Here is a 22,471-nt window from a genome sequence, read left to right on the forward strand (position 1 = left end):
ATGAAGGCCTGTTTTTGAGGCCCATAATCGTTTCTTCGCTACGCCTAGCAACACTAGAGGGGCAACACTACACTACTAAGCCGAGTCAGCGGCTCTGGAAATTTTTTCCAGCTTTGCCCTCGCAGGAAAGGCTGAGCTCAAGGGAAATGTGAGAACCACCACCGTCACCGCCACCTTCATCGGAAGTAGTCTTCATGTTGTCAAAGATGTCCTCACCATGCACGGGAAACAGTGAAAGGGTTTCAATCTCCTGGTGATCTTCTCCTCTTTGTTCCATGAAAGTTTGTTCTACATTCATGTCAAAGAAAGTAGAACTAGTTCCCCCTCCAGCTAAGATTGAACAATCCCTAGCACTCTTCTCCATGTTCATAGATCCATAACCACCATAGTTCCCTATCTGCCCGTTAAAAGCAATCACACCAGCTGAAGAAGCAGAAGCAGATGCAGAAGATCCGAAGTTAATATACTGATCCTCAGGTTTCCAATTGGTACCATTGTCATCACCAACAAGCCCTGATCTTTGCATGGGCACATGAACATCCGAAGTGGACCTCTTCTTCCGCTTCTCCCGAGCCCTTTGGTTCACGAACCAAAAATAGACGTTCTTGAACTCGATCTTGCCGTACCATTTCAGCTGGAGACAGATCCTCTGAATCTGCTCTATAGTTGGGGACCTAACTCCCTTATTGTAGAAAAGCTCCTTGAGGATTCTTATCTGATCTGTAGTGGGATTCCACCTGTTCCGCCTACAAAGCATGTTAGCACTACTCCCGGCTGCTTTGTTGCTTCCTCCATCCTCGGTTGGTTCCTGGGTTTGTGGTTCCATTGGTGATGGATTGAGAGAATGCGAGAATTGAAGAGTGATGATGATGAGTAATTGCTGTTAGAAATATTCGAGTTGATGATATGATTTTGGGATTGGAAATTTGGGTTTATAATGTGGAGGAAGATATAGGCATGCAAATATCCACCCTTGGCCGACAGTCTCGGAAAAGCATTTCCACCTGCTGGATGGTTAAAGAGTCAAACCGATGTCAGTAAAGCGTGATTAAAGTTGCCCTAAATCTCGGAAAAGAATGGATTATTGGCGCGAGGGAACCGAACGGTTTTCGAGGAGGTAACTGTTCTTTTCACGAGATTATTTTTCACGACTGTTGTTTTTCAACGAGTGATTAGTGCCTTAAATCTCGGAAAAGAAGGAATTATTGGCGCTAAGAGTTTTGAGTTGGGAGCCAGCAAGTGGATCCAAAAGATACATATTTTCTCAAAACCCTCGCCGCGAGGCTCTTTTTGATGCGGAGCATATTTTAAAAAGTTCATATTATCTTCAATATACAACTATGGGGGCCTATATTTGGGGCCTTGCGAGACACGTTGACACAGCTTCTCACGGATATTTGAATATCAGGATAAGAAAATATTATTGTATTCATAAAGTGGCTTTGCGGCCAAAAACAGTACATTCATTACAAAGCCAAAAGTGGCTAGAATACAAAACAGGAATCTTCCGATATCTTCTGAATCTTTTCTCAAGTGGAAGCAGCTATGGAATCCAACGTTGGGCTGAGCCGCGCCATTATCCCAAGGAGGGGCAGACTTCAGGGAAGGAAAAAGAGGAGTAACGGACCCCCCGCGCCCCTTTTACATGGAAGCGGTAGAAAAATACAACATAGGCTTGGCCAACACCATTATTCATGAGAAGGGGAGACTCCAGTGAAAGAAAATGGAGCCTCCAAGCCCCCTCAATTGGAAGCAGCTATGGAATCCAACGCCGGGTTGAGCCGCGCCATTATCTCCTGGAGGGGCAGAGAGTGAAGGAACCGAATATCAGCTTGAGTCTCTGCACCCCCTCTAGCCTTGGTAACCACCATTAGCTGGACGTGAAGTACAGGAACAGCCATTCTGTAGCTTGAACCCATTCCTTCAAAGAGTCCATCCCTTCTCATCCCTCCAAGATTCTATCAAGAAGAGAAAGGGGGAGAAGGAGGTGAGAACCAAAGCCCCTTCCATCTGGAGGGCACAACACAGGCTGGGTCCAGAAGGAAGGAAACAGAGGAGGAAAGACGAACCTCAATTTGGCTTCCCTCCCTTCCCCGATTTGCTCCAAGTGGGGGATCCTAACAAAAAATGATCTTACATGACCGGAGATCCCACACTCGGAGCCCCCTCGCGTTTCTAAACCAATCTGAAGCCTGACATTGTTGTTACAGACTCCCAGAAGGACGAAACAAGGGTTTGCCTAAGATTACGCCATGAGGCCTAACCCAGGCTTAAGATTACGCCATAAAGCCTAAAATTTAGAGGCTAAAGGTCATTTCATGAGGGGAAGATTTGTGAAGAAGGAGAAAAAGAAGCAAGGACTGAAAGGCCATTTCTTGAATATTTCAGAAAATTTTTTATGAGTATTCCCTTCCCGAAATACAACTATTTATAGGAATTCAGGCAAATCCCCACCCTTGAATGAAGCTCTATTTCAAAACCGATGTCAATAAATCGAGATTAGTGATTCCAAATCTCGAGAAAAAAGGGATTAGCAGCATGTGAGGAGCGGTTTTTGAGGAGTTAGCTATTATTAGAGGATTAATAGCATGTGGGGAAACCGAACGGTTTTCGAGGAGGTAACTGTTCTTTACACAAGATTATTTTTTCACGACTATTGTTTTTCAACGAGTGATTAATGCCTTAAATCTCGGAAAAGAAGGGATTAACAGTATGTGAGGAGACTGAACAGTTTTCGAGGGGGCCTACAGAGATTGGCCCATGAAGCTCAATTTCAAGCAAAGTTCCTCCACGCGGAGGTTCGCCGCAATAGCACTTGCTTCGGCCTGAGTGGCCCATTCTCTGAGATGGGCCAGGTTGCGGCCCATTTCTTCAGAAGCAGCCAAAGGTTCATCGAGTTGGGCTTCTTTTGCAGCAGTTGCATTCTCAACAGAGAGCTAGCAAACAAGGCAGATACTTGCTGCTATACACATGGCGAAGCTACCACCAAGGAAGAGAAGTATCCTCATTCGCGATCAAAAGTAGTCTCCTTCGCATGGGGGGCATACTAAAGTTCTGATCTCCTACAACCTACCTAAGTTTCGCCAATTCACTACATACCAGACATCAGATACATGGGGGGGCAATAAAGTTGGCAAAGGAAGCATCAGTTCATGACAAAGGCAATTCAGTAGTGGCATTCAAGCTTTATGGCCTATTTAGAGGCCTATATGGAAACAGTCAAGCCAATACAAGTGGCTTTGGAACAACGACTTTGAAGCAACGACATTATAAGAGCGGTACTGATTCAAGACCTCTTTAGTCAAGACGAAGACCTTTGACTTCGAGGTCTGGGGGGCAATGTTTGGACAAAAAATGAGCATTTTGGCCTGACAAGGCACGTCTTGGAGAAATTGAGCCAATGTCAGTGGCTCAAGCTATATATTGTCGACAAGTTCGAAATATATATTTAGAGGCTAAATAAAGCCTACTATGGAAGCATGGAAGCATGGAAACATGAAAAGTCAACTTTAGCACATTTTCCTACTTCGGCTAGGAGAAACCAAGCTAAACAAGGAAGGAGGGGCGGCAGACTAACCAAATGAACTTGAAATGAGCTGAAACTCTGCAGATCCATTCTAGACAGCCCAAGGATAATTTCTTATGAAGAGTGCCAGAGATTTTTTTTGAGTGGAAGGCCTTCAAACAATCAGTCCAATTTTCTACAGAAGCAAAACTGGAAAACTGGACCTGTAAGAGGTCCAGCAGCATTTCCAGCCCAACCGCATGGAATAAAGCTCTGAAAATTTGTCAGGATGATCTACACTCATAGTGGAACATTTTTTATGAAGAAGTCGAAGGCTCATTCTGAAGGCTTGTTGGAGAAATAATTGAAGGAATAAAGGGGCAGAAACTGACCTAAAACCAGCTCAATATTCACATGTTCATGTTTCCTACCCACATGAAGAAAGCTAGATGCTTTTCTTTTTTTCCTTGGATATATTTTTCTACAACAATCTCTTTAATAGATCATCATCACTTCCATGTTTTTGCACCTTCATGCCTTGCTTTCATTTCATCATTTCTCTATCTTTTCCATATTTTACAAATCACTTTCATACTCCACTTTCATTATTTTTCTTCCACTCATCATTTCACTCTTCTTTTTCTTCCCTATATAAACACATTCTCCTATCATTCTAAAATACACATTCACAACACAACATCAAAACATCTCTAAGATGATCTAAGTTCTCTCTACAGCAACCTCTCTAAGAGCAACTCCTCTCCTTCTCTTTCTCTTACCGGTGATCACACTCCTAGTCCTAGTCTTCTCAGAAGCCGACTTTCAGTGCCACCAAACCCTCTGTCAACGTGCTTCGGTCCTAGTCTCCTCGGGAGCCGACAGTAGTGCCGCGAGCACAACGGTTACAGAACCAGCCAAGCAAGGGTAACGCCCTAGCAACCCAGCCAAGCTAAAGTCACGCTTTAGCAAGTTCTCCTCACTTCCCAGTGGTTCTCGCTCTGCTCGATCTACAACATCGAGTATCGATTGTGATTTTCAAGAAGCTCAGCAAAAGTCCTCGCCACGAGGCACAAAGAATCCCACGACAAGGTTGGTGCTCTCCTCGTCCACAATTGCTTGAAAGAAGTCAGGTCAAGGGACACCCCCGACGACCGCACCCGAACGGTGCTGGCACGCCCGCGCAGAAAAGAGACTGTTGACCAGCTGCAACAAAATTGGAGCCAAACAATGGCAATTATGCCTTAATCAATAAAATGACTTATTGGATTATCTCTTTTCCTCTAGGCGTACTCAATTAAGTATGATGTCTAGGAAATTAATTGAGATTAGTGGTGCTTAAGAGAGCTTTGCTCCACCGACATCTCTCTCTACTTCCCTGGTCATGTTTAATTGGAATTACCGAACGAATTAAGTGACTACAATTTGTCTAATGTTTGATTTTACTTTGGATTAGATTATGGTCACGAAACTTTGATGTAATCATTGGCTATTATTAATAAAGTATCGATTTATTTTATCTCATGTCATGGACATATTTTTCGAACTTTATTACTTAAAAGATATAAGAGCCAATGGTCTTCATGCGGAAACGCATTGTGAGAATGGACAAGAGTTCCTTTGCATCACCTCTAATGACTACGGAAATAAACGAGTATTAGAGAAACTTATGTGTCGATCTAGTGAGTTATGTGCAACCACCATTCGAATAATTGAATCCAATCATGTTATGAGAGATGATTTATGGGATTCTGACACATATAGGCTTTGGCACGACCATTTGGGACATCCAGGTCGTGATATGATGATCCATATATTAAAGACTTCACACGGACATCCATTTTTCAGAACGAAAAGAAGTAAAACTCGGTTTTTCGACACCGAATGAGCCCTGCGCCTCACGGCGCCGTTCACCCCCAAATCCGGCCATCCTTGGCCGGCGCCGCCATCCCCCTGCGGCCTCAGGGTGGCATTGACGCCACCAAGGCTCTTTTGTCTCCAAACTTTACTTCTAAGGTCAATTGTGACTTCGTGGCTCAACCAAAATCATCATTGGTTGTTTCTAAAGCCCATCCTTCGTTTTGCAAAGCCTGCTCTTTAGCAAAATTAGGATCGAGACCATCCTATGCAAAGGACACTAAAGAAAATATACCATTCTTGCAAAGAATCCAAGGTGATATTTGTGGACCTATTCAACCACCATGCGGACCATTTAGATATTTTATGGTGTTGGTTGATGCATCGACACGTTGGTCACATGTCATGCTATTGTCCACTAGGAACGCTGCATTTGCTAAACTCCTAGCACAAATTATTAAGTTAAGGGCTCACCACTCTGATCATCCTATTAAGTCTATAAGATTAGACAACGCTGGGGAGTTTACATAAAAAACTTTTGATGATTATTGCATGTCCATTGGGATTGATGTTGAACATCCAGTTCCTCATGTTCACACCCAAAATGGTCTCGCATAAGCCGCCATTAAACGACTACAAATGGTCGCTAGGGCATTGGTAATGCGCACCAATCTCCCTATTTCTGCTTGGGGCTATGCAATATTGCATGCAGCTGTGCTTATTCGTTTGAGGCCCACTGCCACTCAACCCTTTTTCTGCGTCCCAGATGGTGACTGGGTATGAGCCTAATGTCTCACACTCACGCATATTTTGGTGTGCAGTTTATGTGCCAATTGCGCCGCCACAGCGCACCAAACTGGGCCCTCAACGACGATTAGGCGTTTATGTTGGATATGATTCTCCAACGCTTATCCGCTACATAGAACCCTTGACAGGCGATCTCTTTACCGCTAGATTTGCGGATTGTCACTTCGATGAGACAGTCTTCCTGTCGTTAGGGGGAGATAAAAACATAAATGTTCAACAAGAACGACAGGAATTGTCGTGGTCTGTCCCCACTCTGTCTCATCTTGATCCCCGAACCGCACAGTCCGAAATTGAAGTGCGGAGAATTCCCGATCTTCATAACGTAGCAGAATCGATGCCTGATGCATTTTCTGATATCGCTAAAGTGACGAGATCACACATACCTGCTGCAAACGTGCCTGCAAGGATTGATGTCCCTAAAATTAGAGGACATGACGCCACCTCAAGAGTACATGAGTATGGCGCCAACGTCCCCACCCTTGGTGACGTTGTGGCTAGGCCCATGGCTCCTGCCAGGAAGCGCGGGAGGCCCATAGGTTCGATGGATTCTCGCCCAAGAAAGAAAGCGAGTTTGGCACAAAACAATCCATTAATCATCGATGTAAATAATCCATCTCATGAGAATATTCCGGATTATGGTTATGTCCAAGAGACATCATTGGGGGACGCTCCAATGTCAGAACCAATTCCAGAGAATAGAGAGATCTCTATGAATTACACTAGTGTACATGAGATGATGGATAGAAATTCTATGGCGATTGATGATGCATTTGCATATCATGTTGCAAAAGGAATTATAGAATATGATGATATCGAACCTCGCTCTGTTGAAGAATGTCAACGAAGAGCAGATTGGCCTAAATGGAAAGATGCGATCTAGGCTGAATTGGATTCACTAACAAAGAGACAGGTATTTGGGCCTGTAACGCAGACACCCCAAAATGTAAAGCCTGTTGGCCATAAATGGGTCTTTGTTAGAAAGCGTAATGAGATAAATGAGGTGGTAAGATATAAGGCCCGCCTCGTGGCGCAAGGTTTCTCACAACGCCCTGTAATCGACTACGAGGAGACATATTCTCCCGTAATGGACGTTATAACGTTCCGCTTCCTTGTCAGTTTGGTAGTTTTCCGAAAAACTTGACATGCATCTTATGGATGTGGTTACAACATATCTCTATGGGGATCTAGATTCAGAGATATATATGAAGGTTCCAGATGGACTTCAATTACCCAAATCAAGTGGCTCTAAACCACGGAGCGCGTTTTCAATAAGATTAAAACGCTCACTATATGGATTAAAACAATCCGGACGGATGTGGTATAACCGTCTAAGTGACTACTTGATTGGGAAGTGATATATTAATAATATTAATGAAATATGCCCATGCGTGTTCATTAAAAGAACAAGTTCCGGATTTGCAATCGTAGCAGTCTATGTCGATGACATGAACCTAATTGGAACTCTAGATGAGTTAAAGGAATTAAACTGCTAAATACTTGAAATCCGAATTTGAGATGAAAGATCTTGGGAAAACACGGTTTTGTCTCGATTTAGAACTCGAGCATCGTAGTGATGGGATTTTGATCCATCAGTCTGCATATACTCAGAAAATTCTAAGGCGCTTTCATGAAGATAAAGATAAAGCAAAGCCTGTGAGTACTCCCATGATTGGTCGTAGTCTTAAGCCAGGAAAAGATCCATTTCGTCCAAAGGATGAGGACGAAGAATCATTAGAGGCCGAAGTGCCCTATTTAAGTGTAATAGGCGCATTATTGTACTTAGCTCAATGCACAAGACCAGACATCTCATTCGCAGTGAACTTGTTAGCTCGACATAGCTCTGCGCCAACACGCCGCCATTGGATTGGTGTAAAGACAATCTTTCGATACCTAAGAGGTACGATTGATATGGGCCTATTTTATCCCTACAGAGAGAAGAGGAATGACGGAATAGTGGGATCGGACCCCATTAGGCATGGAGCCACCGTCCACCATGACAAAGTGGCCAGCCATATTGCCGCCAACTCCGCCACCACCACCAAGGGTGGCCGGCCTCATCCTACTCCCCTCCATCAAAACGACAATGATGTTTTGATGGGTTTTTGCTGATGCAGGGTACCTCTCTGACCCTCACAAAGGTCGCTCCCAAACAGGTTATGTCTTTACCATGGGAAGCACTGCGATATCTTGGAGGTTTACGAAACAGACCTTTGTCGCTACTTCCTCCAATCATGCAGAGATTATTGCTCTACATGAAGCCGTTCGTGAATGTATATGGCTAAGGTCTGTAATTAGACATATTCAAGGAAGTTGTGGTTTGAAGTCTACCACAGATGAACCTACATGCATTTATGAGGATAATGCAGCTTGTATTGAACAAATGAAGTTAGGTTTCATCAAGGGCGACAACACCAAGCATATATCGCCTAAGTTCTTCTATAATCAGCAAGAACAATCACTTCTAAAGATTGAAGTGAATCAAATCCGATCAGAGGAAAATGTAGCGGACTTATTCACTAAGTCGTTACCTAAATCCACATTCGAGAAACATGTGAAGAGCATCAGATTGAGAAAGTTATCCGAACTCCCACGATTGTAGCAATCAGGGGGAGATATCGACATCAGGGGGAGTTATGATGTCTACATGTTCGATCTCGAATGGTGAAGGACGTGTTGTGCTCTTTTTGTCCTTCGACCAGGGTTATTTTTGTCCCACAGGGTTTTTTTTGTTACCTGGCAAGGTTTTTAACGAGGCAACGGATGAAGCGTCACCACCAAGTTTGAGCGGCACAAGGAGGAGTGTTGAAGGAAAATCGACTTAGTGTGCCTTATCAAACTAGGAGTAGTAATAGAAGAGAAGGTCCTAGAATTCCTAATCCTACTCGGATTAGTATTCCTTGTAACATTAGAATATGTGCTTTGTAATCCCTATATATAGGGCTCCTATTCTCAATAATATGATTGACAATTCTCTCTACATTCTCTCTCGAATCTCTTTTTCCTTAAACAAAATGACAATATTTTATTAAAAATTACAATATGTTTTTCTTATTACACCCTACAAAATACGTACTTAAACTTCATTCTTAATCTATTCATTCATCGTTAAACCTTAACGCTTCTATCTTAACATTCATCATCTTCAATCGTTGTCGTGCTATGCTAACAGAAAAAGAATTTGACATGCGGAGAAAGCTAAATAGAAAAAGAATTCGAGTTAAACCCTTGTACCATTGGAAAAAAGGGTATTTTGGGTACTGTAAATGGGTGAATTATGTAAATTTAAAATTAAAAAAAATATATGTAGGGTGAAGAAAGTAGTTAGTAGAGTGGCAAAAGCCGCACCCAAAAATAATTGAGTTAGAATGAATCGTTACAATTGACCAAGACATGTGTGAAACGAGGATGATTATCAAATAATCTAATCAAATGAAATAAAATTTCCCTAAAAAAATCCCAACCCACTAGCAGTAGTGAAATGGTATACACGCATGTGTGGACGGAATGGAGAAAATCACAGGTCCATGGAATGACTTTAAGAGTCAACATTATGGTCATGTTTGGGTTCTTCATTCTGATATATATATTTTTTTTAGTAGAGACAACGCACTTGCTTTGTGGAATGATTTAGATTCACTCCAGCAGCAAATTAATGCCTCTCACACTCTCTAACCTCAGATTTGCAAAATTACAAAAACCAAAATCCCATTTAAAGTTGCTGACTTTATTCTTCTGGGTAGGTATGCTAGGGTTCTGAAGAGCGATTGGATTTTGAGGTTTTTACTTCTTCTGGGCATGGAATTGAAGAAGGAGAGGCTTGTCAGGTAATTTCTCCTGCAAAGTTTTATCATTTATTTGGTTGCTCGGAAACTATGTCTTTGAGGAGCATGACAGTAAAGTTGAGCGATTTGTTTCTGTCTTTGTTCTGATGCTTTTTTGGGTTCTGAAAAACAAGTGGGATTTATGAAAATTTAGTAACTTTTAGTCGAATGGTATCACCAAAACTAAGCTCTTCTCAGTTAAGCATGCAATTTGGATTATACTAGATTGTGTTGGGTCTTACAGTTTATCCAGAAACCAAGCCAACCCTTAAACATTAGATTCGGGTGTTTAGTCTACTTATAGATTTTTTGTTTCTTTGCTGAGGAAATACATGAAAGTATAATGTTTCGATTGAACTAGGTACAAATGAAGAAATTCTAGTTTGATTGTGGCCTACGGCCTGCCAAACTAATTGGTGAGACTTCATTAAGGATAATAACGGATCGGCGCTTCCTTTAGTTCCATTGATTATGTTGAAACTTTTCACATGCCTCAAGTTTACTTTACGAAATATGTACTCTATTTGCAAAGTTCCATTGATTATGTTGAAACTTTTCACATGCCTCAAGTTTATTTTACGAAATATGTACTCTATTTGCAAAGTTCCATTGATTATGTTGAAACTTTTCACATGCCTCAAGTTTATCTTTACGAAATATGTACTCTATTTGCAATTTTTTGCAACTAGGATAATGTTTGCTGTTAAAACAACCTGAGCATTGGGATACTCTACTAACCCTTTTGTGTGCTTAGGTTTTATTCTGATAAAAAACACCATAGAGATTCTATATGGGACAGAACTGAACCGTATCGTCTCGAAAAGTCGGCCTCTGCGTATAGGGTTGCATCATCTTCGTTGCTCAAATCTGATAATGGACTAGTGGGGGGCACACGCAGATTTGCCGAAAATTTCAGAATCGGGCATTCAAAGGTGTTTCCAGAGGACCATGAGCCGTGGCGCAAGAGAATACTTGACCCAGGTAGTGAAATAGTGCTGCAATGGAATCGAGTTTTCATTGTCTCGTGCTTGGTTGCACTTTTTGTGGACCCATTGTACTTTTACTTGCCCATGGCTCAAGGGAGTGAAAACAGTTTTTGCATGAAGACAGACTTGAATTTGCGAATTATTGTGACTTTTTTCCGGACTATTGCGGATTTCTTCTATTTTTTGCACATGATTATAAAGTTTAGGACGGCTTATGTTGCACCAAGCTCCCGCGTTTTCGGGAGGGGTGAACTTGTCATGAACCCAAAGAAGATTGCACAGAGATACATTACATCCGACTTCTCCATTGATCTCATAGCCACATTGCCACTTCCTCAGGTACTTATTTGGAGTATAACTCTGGAATTTTGAAAACCCTAAATCTGCTCTCCTAGTTGCTTTGTGTTTAAATTATTTAGTGCATCATGGAGTGAGTGAAAATGACAATGGGTAATTGTTTATTGCCAAATTTTGTTGTGGATGACATGACGGAAGGCAGTGAATATCTTTGTGAGGAACTGAGGATATATTAGGATTTGTGTGAGGGTATCATCTGATAGGCAGGAGCAATAATCTTTCATTTGCTTTTCTTTGAAGTATGCACTGAACCTGAACCGATTGGAAGAACTATCCAAAAACTCATCCTTTTGTGTGTTTCCTGCCTGTCAAGTATGTTTTTGGTTTGCAGGGCACGTTTTTTGGGTGCATTTGCAATTAAAGGAAGTATGATTTAGTTGCAAGAAATCTAGATTATTTATCATTTGACAGATGAGTTATGTTTACCTTGTGACTGATAAGATTATCATATTAAAAAATGAGTTATGTTTACCTTGGGACTAATAAGATTATCATATTAAAAAATGAGGTCATAAAAAAATTAGCATGTCTTACTACATGTCATGTGCTTTAGGTAAATTCAGCATCTACCTTGAGGGCAGACTTTAGGCTTCTAATGTCCCTTATCCACTTCATCAGTCAAACTGTTCATTACTTCTCTCCAAAGTGGAGCTTTTGTTTCAACTTCATGGATGACACCAGGATAATTATTGAAACTGCAGACTGAGAAATCTGGGTAAAATATTTGGTGATTGGATACTGCACACTCTGTGGGGGGATACAAGAAGTGTATTCTCATATATTTTAACCTAAAATGGAGATTGTGAAAAGTAGCATCCTTGTTTGTCCAAAGACGAAATGTTAGATTCAAGAGCATGAGATACTACAGTTTGGTCTCTTTTTGTTCTTCAACTAATACTATTGTAAATTTTCCCCGGGTGAGAAGGGTGAAGTACAGCTAATTGTCATAATATGTGCAGATAGTCATCTGGTTTATCATACCTCCCCAAAATGCTCAAACAGATAGCACCAACAATGCACTAGCACTAATTGTTCTCCTCCAGTACATCCCCAGATTATATCTGATTTTCCCCTTAAGTTTGCAATTAATCAAAGCAACTGGAGTGGTGACAAAAACTGCTTGGGCAGGGGCTGCATATAATCTGCTATTATACATGCTGGCCAGCCATGTAAGTTGGTTGTGTTGTCTTCTCTGTCTCTCTACCATCCCCTATTTTCTGGAAGGATATAACATTTTTTTGCTGTTGCAGGTTTTAGGGGCAGCATGGTATTTGCTATCTATTGACCGGTATGCCTCATGCTGGAAAACATTTTGTAAAAAGGAACTCAGCCCCGTAAAATGCTTGCCTAACTATTTAGATTGTAATACTGTTGACCAAGTTCTTCGCAAGACATGGGCAAATGGTACAAATGTTTTTGAAAAATGCAATCCCGAAAGTAACATATTCAAATATGGTATATTTGGAACTGCACTCACAAAACATGCTGTTTCGTCCAACTTCATCACAAAGTACTTCTATTGCTTATGGTGGGGTTTACAGCAACTAAGGTATGGGGCCTTTTCTTTTCTAAACTAGAAACGTATGATTTAATGAAGAGCCACTTTGTTCTACTTGCAATAACATCATCAAGACTTCTATTCTATGTGGTTAGTATATTCATTCATGAATTTATCATGTTGATTATGAATTTTCTTATCACGTTGGTTTTTCTGTTGCTTTTTGAAATATGTCCTGTTTTTTGACGGGCTGGAATATGAAATATTATGTATATAGTCCAGTATTTACTTCATTTAATACGAGTATGAGTGAAAATTTCACAAATATATGATCAGTAGTATGCTAAATTCCAGTGACATCTACTTGACAGTTCTACAGGAAATGACAGTCTCTTATTTTTCATATTTAATAATAAGTAACATTGAATAATAGTAACATATTTTGATCTGTTAATCAATAGAAAATGATTCACATAGTTCCTTTCTTATTCTCACAGTTCGTATGGGCAAAATTTGACAACGAGCACTTTTATTGGAGAGACATCATTTGCCATTCTCATTGCGATCGTAGGTCTCGTCTTATTTGCCCACTTAATTGGGAATATGCAGGTATTGGGGAAGGCTTTTTACCTTCTGGTTTCACTTTACTGCTTGAAGAAGTCTATTAAGTGTTTCTTTTCACTCTGTAGCTGTTAAATGATTGTTTCTACATTCTGGGATTGTTTTTACTTGTTATATTCCAACGTAGAAAACAGTTAACCTGGAAATTAGTAAATGCCAAACTTTTTTTTATTCTGTGTGCCACTGCTTAAGTTTTAAAAAGCTTATGCGATAGTTTATACAATGACAGCTTTGCTTTGTTGGGTAATTGCTATTATGGTTCTGGATGTGGATTATTAGTTATTGATTGATTGTTTTTGATAGGATATGCTTTGACTAATGATTGCATTTATTGTACTTATATGATTCAGTTACATAAGAGTGATAATTTAAATGAGTTGATGTGTTTTTAATTGATAACTCAAGTTAGTTGTCTTTCCATTGTAGACCTATCTCCAATCAATTACCGTGAGGCTTGAGGAGTGGAGGCTTAAGAGAAGAGACACTGAGGAATGGATGGGGCATCGTCAACTCCCTGAAGATTTGAGACAACGCGTTCGACGGTTTGTCCAATACAAGTGGCTGGCTACTCGAGGAGTTGATGAAGAAGCCATCCTTCATGGCTTACCTGCTGATCTTCGCCGTGATATTCAACGCCACCTATGCTTAGATCTTGTTCGACGAGTATGGTTCTCCTTAAGTATTTCTCTTTCATGGCTTACCAATATTCTTTGTCATATGCTATTATGGTCTAAGAGTATTGCTTGAAGGTATAGTTGGGGCATACCGCTAAAGAGATCCTTTGGATTGGCATTTCTGGGTACCCTGTATGCATGTGCAACATACAGTAGAAAACAAGCTTCTGTAATGTTTTTGCACACATCGGCTTCTAATAATTTGAAGGCTCCTGTTATCACGTAATGTTGGAATATGATCAAAGATTCAAAGTTTATGAAGTTGAACTGGCATAAAAATTTAGTGTACTGCCTTTGAAATGTCTCAAAAATGTGTTTGCCACACTTTTCAAGAATGATGTGTTCGGTAGTAAATGTGGTCACTTTGTAACTCCATTCATGCACTGTGAGCTATAATGACACCACTGCATGGGGTTCATACCCCTTGCATCGTCGTATACTGGGCCAAATAATTTTCAGTAACACCTCCCATGATTCCTTTCCTGTGAAAACGAAATAAACTTAAGTCCACATCTTTGACATTATACTCATCCCCTTTATTTTCAAATTATTCAGGTACCTTTCTTCTCACAGATGGATGATCAGCTTCTTGATGCAATATGTGAACGTCTTGTTTCCTCCCTAAGCACAGCAGGCACTTATATTGTCAGAGAGGGTGATCCAGTGACAGAAATGCTTTTCATTATTAGAGGTACTCTCGATAGTTCTACTACCAATGGAGGCCGGACAGGTTTCTTCGATTCAATAACATTAAGACCTGGGGACTTCTGCGGTGAGGAGCTACTTGCATGGGCGCTGCTCCCAAAATCCACTGTCAACATGCCTTCTTCAACAAGAACAGTAATAGCACTTTCTGAAGTTGAAGCTTTTGCATTGCGAGGTGAAGATCTGAAATTTGTGGCCAACCAATTTAGACGCCTGCACAGCAAGAAGCTGCAGCACACTTTTCGGTTTTATTCTCACCATTGGAGAACATGGGCAGCCTGCTTCATACAGGCTGCTTGGCGTCGCCACAAGAGAAGGATGATGGCAAAAGATCTCAGCTTGAGGGAGTCCTTTGCTTTGGATGAGAAAGTAGCCTATGAGACAGCACAAGAGGAAGAAGAAGAAGAACATCATTCTGCTGGTTCAAATTCTTCGCAAGCAAAAATGAATCTTGGGGTCACACTACTGGCCTCAAGGTTTGCTGCAAACACAAGGAGGGGTGCTCAGAAGATCAAAGATGATATGCCCAGGTTACCAAAACCTGCAGAACCTGACTTCTCCACTGAGCCTGAATATTAGTTGCTTGAATTAGGCTGTCGGTTCAATATAGCTGTATATTTTCTGATATGATAGGGGTGAAACGCTAAGATTTCTTGGTACCTTTTAGTTGGGACTGGGTATTATCAGCTTTCACCCTATTCCCTGCTGCTGCTTGCCATGGCCATTATATATAGATATCCTCATAATCAGATTGGTGGAGTTTGCCTTTGGATTAGACTCGAGTGTTTTATGGTACAAGATATACAAATCTGATGTCACTTCAAAGAAATCAGAGCAACAGTTGTTACCATAAACTGAATGGTAAATGATGTATTACCTGAAGATGTATGAAAGCTTCTATCCGGTCTTTTGGCTCAGATTGTTGTCTAACCTTGACCAGGAAACTTTAAAACTACCTACAAAACCATTTTTTTTTTTAATTGTATAATAAGATATATTTTCTGATTCCAACTTGTTTAGAATCCTTCACGTGGTTTTTTTTTAATTTTTAATTTTATTATTAATTTGGTTTTGGACGTTCCGGTTAGAATTCTATGATTTCAAACTGAAGTGTGTATTTTTTTTTTTTCAATAGAGATCACACGGTTTCTTAAAGATTTTTTAAGTCTAGAAATTAATCCGTATTGGATGATCATGTCAGAACACGTCGGCAGGATTCGAATCCGGATAAGAAAATTTCATACCTAGAGGCTCTTACCAACAGTCCAACACACACTATATGTAGTGGTTTGAAGTAGGGCTGCCACTTGGTTTGGTAATTACCAAAACGACTGAATACCAACCGATGTTTTAAGTTTGGTAAACCGATTTTTTGGTAACCGAGACCGATAAAATCGAAATCGAAAATTACTGAAAAAGTTGGTTTGGTTTTGGTAAATACTGAATCTACCTATTATCTAAATATTAGCTTTATATACTAGGATTTTCAATACACATACATGTATATTAAGAAATAAACATAAAATTTTTCATAATAGTATGAACATTACTACATATACTACATTAAAAAGTAACCTAGTCAAAGATGGTTAAATAACCTAGTTTTATTGAAAATGACTCAAACTTGATGTCATATATACAAAAGAAAGCTATTATTAGGAGATGAGTACAAAGTTTACGACTATAAAATTGAAGAACCTAGTTTTGTTCGTTCTAATTTTAATTACAAAGAATTAGTTGTTCTAAAGTTGGTGATACCGAAAACCGAAATACCGAATTTGGTAGTTATGATTAAAAATCGAAAATTTTGATTGGTAATTGGTAGCTCAATTTTGAAACCGAAAGCTTTGATTTTGAAGTTGGTAATACCTATAACCGATTCGAACCGACTGAGTGACAGCCCTTGTGTACTGTTGAGACAATAGGTACCAAAATAACCTTTTTATTTTAATTTTAATTCAGCAGCTGTTAATCACTCTCTCCACTCTCTGTGTGTGACTCTGTCACTGTCATACAAAAAGTCATGTACATATATATCTTTATTTCATGCGATGGCAACTGCATTAGGTACTCTCTCTCTCTCTCCCTCATATAATTGGTTTCAAGTAATATCCATGAAGAATGTAGAAATGTGGAAATCAGTGGGAAGCATTGCGTTGCTATCTCTGTTTCTGGGTTTGCTATTGACCATGCTCTATGTCTCTGATCTGCATAACCCACTCTCTAGATTCCGCAGCAATTTCTCCTTTTCCCCTCTTCTCTTCAATTCCAGTCACCACTTGCTTCACCCTTTTCATGTCTCTCCTATCAGGTCCTTTATGACCCTTTTTACTCTCAATTACTAGTTCCATTTGATTTTATGCATTCTGATAGCACCCACAAACATCCCATATTGAAATTAAGTTTTGTATTTGAAGTTGGTTTCCTGTTGGTAAATTATGTTGATGCACATTCTTAATATGCATGTAATGTAGAATTATTTCATTAACAAAAACACATAATGCTCGAAATTTATGCAGAAAGTTGGATAGAATATTTGCAGAAACCTTAATGTCTGCTCCCCCAAGAATAAATTTGAGGAAGGACCGTTTTCTCGAGGGGCCTGTGTTACAGGAATATACATTTGCTGCAAATTCTGTTCCTTTCAATAGCTGTCATGCTTCTACCATTGTTGAGGTGAAAACTATGAGAGAGTTGTTAGTTCTTTGAGATTATTGAGTCTTTTACATTTGCCGTATAAGTTGGCTAGACCAGTCATTGTTTGTTGTTTTCGTAGGTTGATAAAGATCATTTTTTGGTTGCCTATTTTGGAGGGTCATCAGAGGGAGCACCTGATGTGAAAATTTGGTTGCAGACTTACAAGGTAACCCATCTATGCAATCCATTGGGTTTTGTTACGTTATGAAACCTAGTGTGTATCCTTAATTCCAATAATTTCATGGCAATAACACAATGTGCCTGTGTACATGTGAGTGTGTATTCTGCTCATGTACATTGACTATAATCCAATCTGGTAGTATGACTTTTGTAATTGCCAAATATTACAGATTTCTGTGCAATTGTAAGGTAGCTCTCTTATCGTTAAACCTTAAGCCTAATACGGGGTTTGCTTTTGGAAAAATAAAATCTATATAGTGCATAAAAACATATACACTGTACAGATCCAGATTGACATAAAAATAAATTTACAGAATTCCCTGGATTTGCTTTCATTCTAAGAAAGTTATCTCATCTACTTTTGTTCACATTTTTGCTTGTTGTCTTGTATATGTATCTTTTCTTTGGATATCCAGATTGACATAAAAATAAATTTACAGAATTCATGGATTTGCTTTCATTCTAAGAAAGTTATCTCAACTACTTCACATTTTTGCTTGTTGTCTTGTATATGTATCTTTTTTTTGGATATAAACTATTAAATGGGCTACAACTGAAGTTTATTATTTTTTCGTCATAGATTTTTTCTTATACTCCTTAGTAAGGTCCTTTCTTAACACTAAAAAGTAAATTATTTTCTGGGCAGAATGGCTATTGGCAGTCGCCTATCATTGCTGATGAACAACCAGATGTTCCAATGTGGAATCCCGTGTTATTCAAACTTCCATCCGAGGAGCTGCTGTTGTTCTATAAAATAGGACAAGAGGTTCAAAAGTAAATTCGTCCTGAAAGTTTGCAATCAAGTTTTACTATAATCTTTGATTTTGTTCGATGTTTCTTGGTATCTCTGTACAAGTAGTATGTTCGTAAGTTCCTAAATCTTGTACTGTTTGAATGCCGCATAGCTAATATTGCCCAAAACAAAAAGAGGAATGAGAGCTTTCTGCATGATTTGAAATCATTGTCATGGCAGCTATATTAGTTACAAAAGAAAATTCTTTCATGTTGGGCAAAACTAGATTAGCTGGCCAAATCTCTTTGGATCAAATTAGATTGTAGGAGGTGTTATACTTATGGAAAGGTGACTAGCTGGACCAAATTAGATTGCTTTTTTGTTTGAAACAGTTTCAATTTTTTTTTTGGCATATCAAATCCAATTTTTATTTTTATAGTTGGTGGGGGTGGTGAAGCACACAATCTATCTGAAACAAAAATGATTGAGTGAAGACCTTATGATACAAAGGCTACAACTTATAACCAAACTGGGCAGCAAATTATGAACCGCCTCCCCCTAATTTATATATCCACTATCTATTACTTAATTTTGTTGAGCTGAAGGATTCTTTCTTTATTCTTTTCTAAGCTTCTACTTAAACATTGATGATTTCCCGTTGAACTTTTGCGCTTAGCTGTAATTCAATTTCATATGGTCTCTCTCCATGATATCCTTCAAAATTTTGAATTAGAAGAGTTTTGCCTGTGTATCCTTGGTACCTATTCTTGCCTTCATGGAAAAGTAACTGTAACTTTTTCTTGTCTAGTTAGATACATCCCAGAATGGAGCTTTTCTTTATCAAGAATAGTTAATAACCAACTTAAGTAATGAAGTAATTATGTTTTATTGGTTTATGATTATGCTCCTTGATTTTTCCCCTAGATGTCTTTAGAATTTTTATTTCTTTTGTATTATTTGTTGGCTTCTGCTGACTTTCTGTTTGATGAATCGAAGATGGAGTGGATGCTTGAAGAGGTCATCTGATAAAGGTGTTACCTGGACAGAAAGAGAACAACTTCCTCCTGGTATATTAGGACCAATAAAGAATAAGGTATTGCTGGAATTCATATGTTAGATGTTGGTACATGTGCTCGAATGTGAATTGTGGTCGATACTAAAAAACAACATTATATTCTTTACTTTGCTATTACTCAGCCTATCCTGCTGGAAAATGGAGTTTTGCTCTGTGGATCCTCTGTTGAAAGTTGGAATTCTTGGGGGGCATGGGTGGAGGTTGTTACAGAACTCACTTAGGTAGAGTGCTTACATCTTCCTGAGTTTTAGTTGGTTGGCTGACATTATATGATTCAACAGGTCGCAACGGATTCTGTTAGGTCTTGGAGAAAGTATGGTCCTATTTACATTGAAAATGAAACTCTCAGTGTGATTCAGCCAGTTCCTTACCAGACTTCAAAAGGGACCTTGCGCCTTTTAATGCGATCCTTTGATCACATTGGTAGAGTTTGTATCTCAGAATCCCACGACGGTGGCCAAAACTGGGAATATGCAAAACCTACTGATCTCCCCAATCCAAACTCAGGTTGGTTAATTATCAATTCTTATATTTTTGAAGGTATTAGATGAACATTGAAAATGCACAATATGTTCAACTGGAAATTGAAAATGGAGTCCATTTTGTTCAGAATGGTTTCTGAATGGAGTTTTATTGTAGTATCAGGTCTGCAGTTGGTAAATTAATCAATTTGATTACATTATTGTGAGTTGCTTTAGTATTCTCTATTTATTTGAAATCAAACTAAATGAGTGCATGTAATGTACATCGGCTAAATAAATCTGGTCTTTCGATTCTGATATTCAATCTTGCTTACTCAAATTCTCCCAATTAGGTATTGATGGTGTAAAGCTAAGAGATGGCTCCATTTTACTTGCATATAATACAATCTCAAGGGGTGTACTTAAAGTTGCGCTCTCTGATGATGATGGGGACTCATGGCGTGATGCCGTGACATTGGAGGAGGATTTGGATATGGAGTTCTCATATCCAGCTGTTATTCAATCTAGTGATGGGTGTGTTCACATAACTTACACTTATAATAGGACACAAGTTAAGGTACTTCTTCGATATCTCATGTGTTAGATTCATTAGAGGAGATTCTTATATTCTCTTTTTACCATTCGATAGTTTAATCTGATGTTCGTCTTTCCATAGGACATCTAATTTCTCATGCCTTTTCTCTTCGCAGCATGTTGTCCTTAAACCAAATTGATGCAGTGGATGAGTAACAAAGGGAACAAGAATACAGGTCTCTCTATTGTGGCACAATTTTTCAGCAGAGTATCAGTACATCCCCAGACCATAATTTGTAATAGACACTTCATCAATTTGAGTTTGCTGAAATATGATTTTTATTTTGTGCAGCCAAGATTAATGTATAACTGGGGAACCTTATGATAGTCCTTGGTAGTTTTTGGTTCGTGTTTCTGTCAAGAGTGAATATTCAGGTACAAAAGAAACCTACTGAGGTTTTGGTTATTCGTTGTGTATGGGCCTATTCGGTTATTGGGCCAAGTTGTTGAAATCCATCACGACTTGTAATCCATCAGCAACTTGGGCCTTACCTCTATGGCATAGATCCTCATTCACAAAAGTTGGTATAGTGATAGTGGGTACTGTGAAAGCACCAATGCTCCTGATCTAGCAATATCCATTATATTTCGGTACATAGGAGAGCCAGAAGGCTTAGGTTTTTAGGAATATAGTTGGTTAGTAAGCATTGTTAACTATACTCTGCTAAAAGTTATGGAACGAAGTCTGCGGCACAGGCCAACTCTCGGCAGTCAGGGGCAAGTGTTCCTTTCAGTCAAGCTAGTAAACCCCATAGAACTCTTCAGAGGGCATTGTCATAAGTCATAACTAATTCCTAACCTCTCTAGAATTGTCCTGAAACGTCTGTATTATTAGGACAAAAGATCTTTTTGCTGTTGTTTGGTTTTCCTCTACGCTAATGTAAGGGATAGTCAGATATTGATTGCATTGTTGCTGATTAAACCTGGATCACATCTTTGTTCCCTGTCATCATCAGACTCTTTGCCAGCTTGCATGGATCATATTGAATGCCGTAGGTGATTGGTACCTTCATTTCACACCCATTCCCTTCTCCTCTCCATTAAGTTTCCTTTCACTTGCATCACGACACTCAAATTCAATGTACTTAACAGAAAGAAACGAACTTCCCAACTAAAAACAAAATGTGACATGGTAAAAGATGCGAGTGGTCGTTTTTATAGGGATAGCTATTAAATTAACGGTTTGACAGCATAATACATTTGCGAATATCTCTCTTATAATTACCGAGCATGGAATTTAAATTTTTTGGCTGTATATTATATTGAATGGCACCTGGTGTGCATGTGTTACAGGAGTAGAGCGCTTATCTTCGCATCTGCCGTAAGAGCTTTGCTTATTAAGTTATTATCATTTGTGGATTTTTAAAGCTCTAACCAAACCATATCCTCTATAGATCCATTACAAAATTGCTGATATAAAAAAGTTGCGACCCTTTTATTGGTCAAGGAAATTTTCTCGCATACAGCTTTTAATCATCTAGGGTGTCAAATAGTATTTAAAAATGGAAATGGGATATTCAATACTTAAAACCCTTTTGAGCTAGGAGATTTTCCCCATAAAAATAAAAATAGGAGCTAATTAAGCTATGTCATCCACACTATTTCTGGTGGTGGTATAGATTTAATTCCACCAAGAGAAAAGAGAGATTTATTTCTCCAAGAGGGATACAATGTATGTGAACCCGCGTATAGAGCACCATCCCCTTCCCCATAATTCACACCTGTAGTTTCTGTTCCCAAATCATTATAATCTGAAAACCCTCAATAAAAAATGAGGTCATACCCCCCAAATGGAACACAGACTGAAACTCGGCGCCAATTTCGGGAGTTCTTTGCAAGTTAGTAGAAAATGCACATTCACTTTTGGCATTCAATATCTAGAGGATAACATTTTCCGACCCAT

General features: G+C 39.3%; 3 protein-coding genes across 5 annotated transcripts; 2 read left to right on the plus strand and 1 right to left on the minus strand.

Moving 5' to 3' along the window:
* Positions 1 to 328: 328 nt before the first annotated feature.
* LOC133708834 (protein WUSCHEL-like) lies at positions 329 to 956 on the minus strand (the record flags this gene model as incomplete). The annotated part of the gene is made up of 1 exon (XM_062134369.1): positions 329 to 956. A coding segment is annotated over exon 1 (498 nt), but the record flags the coding sequence as incomplete, so codon positions are not given.
* An 8,725-nt stretch (positions 957 to 9,681) lies between these two features.
* LOC133708401 (cyclic nucleotide-gated ion channel 17-like) lies at positions 9,682 to 15,780 on the plus strand. Of its 2 annotated transcripts, XM_062133862.1 has the most exons (7): positions 9,684 to 9,990; positions 10,742 to 11,312; positions 12,290 to 12,499; positions 12,581 to 12,879; positions 13,326 to 13,437; positions 13,876 to 14,112; positions 14,679 to 15,780. In XM_062133862.1, exons 1-7 carry the CDS (start codon positions 9,962 to 9,964, stop codon positions 15,405 to 15,407), a joined length of 2,187 nt encoding a protein of 728 aa, XP_061989846.1. In that variant the 5' UTR covers positions 9,684 to 9,961; the 3' UTR covers positions 15,408 to 15,780. The 2 variants fall into 2 exon arrangements, with proteins under 2 accessions (XP_061989845.1, XP_061989846.1); XM_062133861.1 differs by having other exon boundaries at positions 9,682 to 9,990; positions 12,290 to 12,879.
* A 1,102-nt stretch (positions 15,781 to 16,882) lies between these two features.
* On the plus strand, positions 16,883 to 20,915 carry LOC133712827 (uncharacterized). 2 transcript variants are annotated; one of them, XM_062138942.1, is made up of 10 exons: positions 16,883 to 17,139; positions 17,348 to 17,504; positions 17,605 to 17,691; positions 18,352 to 18,479; positions 19,435 to 19,531; positions 19,636 to 19,713; positions 19,795 to 20,020; positions 20,328 to 20,551; positions 20,685 to 20,744; positions 20,861 to 20,915. In XM_062138942.1, exons 1-9 carry the CDS (start codon positions 16,943 to 16,945, stop codon positions 20,706 to 20,708), a joined length of 1,218 nt encoding a protein of 405 aa, XP_061994926.1. In that variant the 5' UTR covers positions 16,883 to 16,942; the 3' UTR covers positions 20,709 to 20,744; positions 20,861 to 20,915. The 2 variants fall into 2 exon arrangements, with proteins under 2 accessions (XP_061994926.1, XP_061994925.1); XM_062138941.1 differs by having other exon boundaries at positions 16,884 to 17,139; positions 20,685 to 20,915.
* The last annotated feature ends 1,556 nt before the right edge of the window (positions 20,916 to 22,471 follow it).

The sequence above is a fragment of the Rosa rugosa genome, chromosome 5 (assembly GCF_958449725.1).
Source record: "Rosa rugosa chromosome 5, drRosRugo1.1, whole genome shotgun sequence".
NCBI lineage: Eukaryota > Viridiplantae > Streptophyta > Magnoliopsida > Rosales > Rosaceae > Rosa > Rosa rugosa.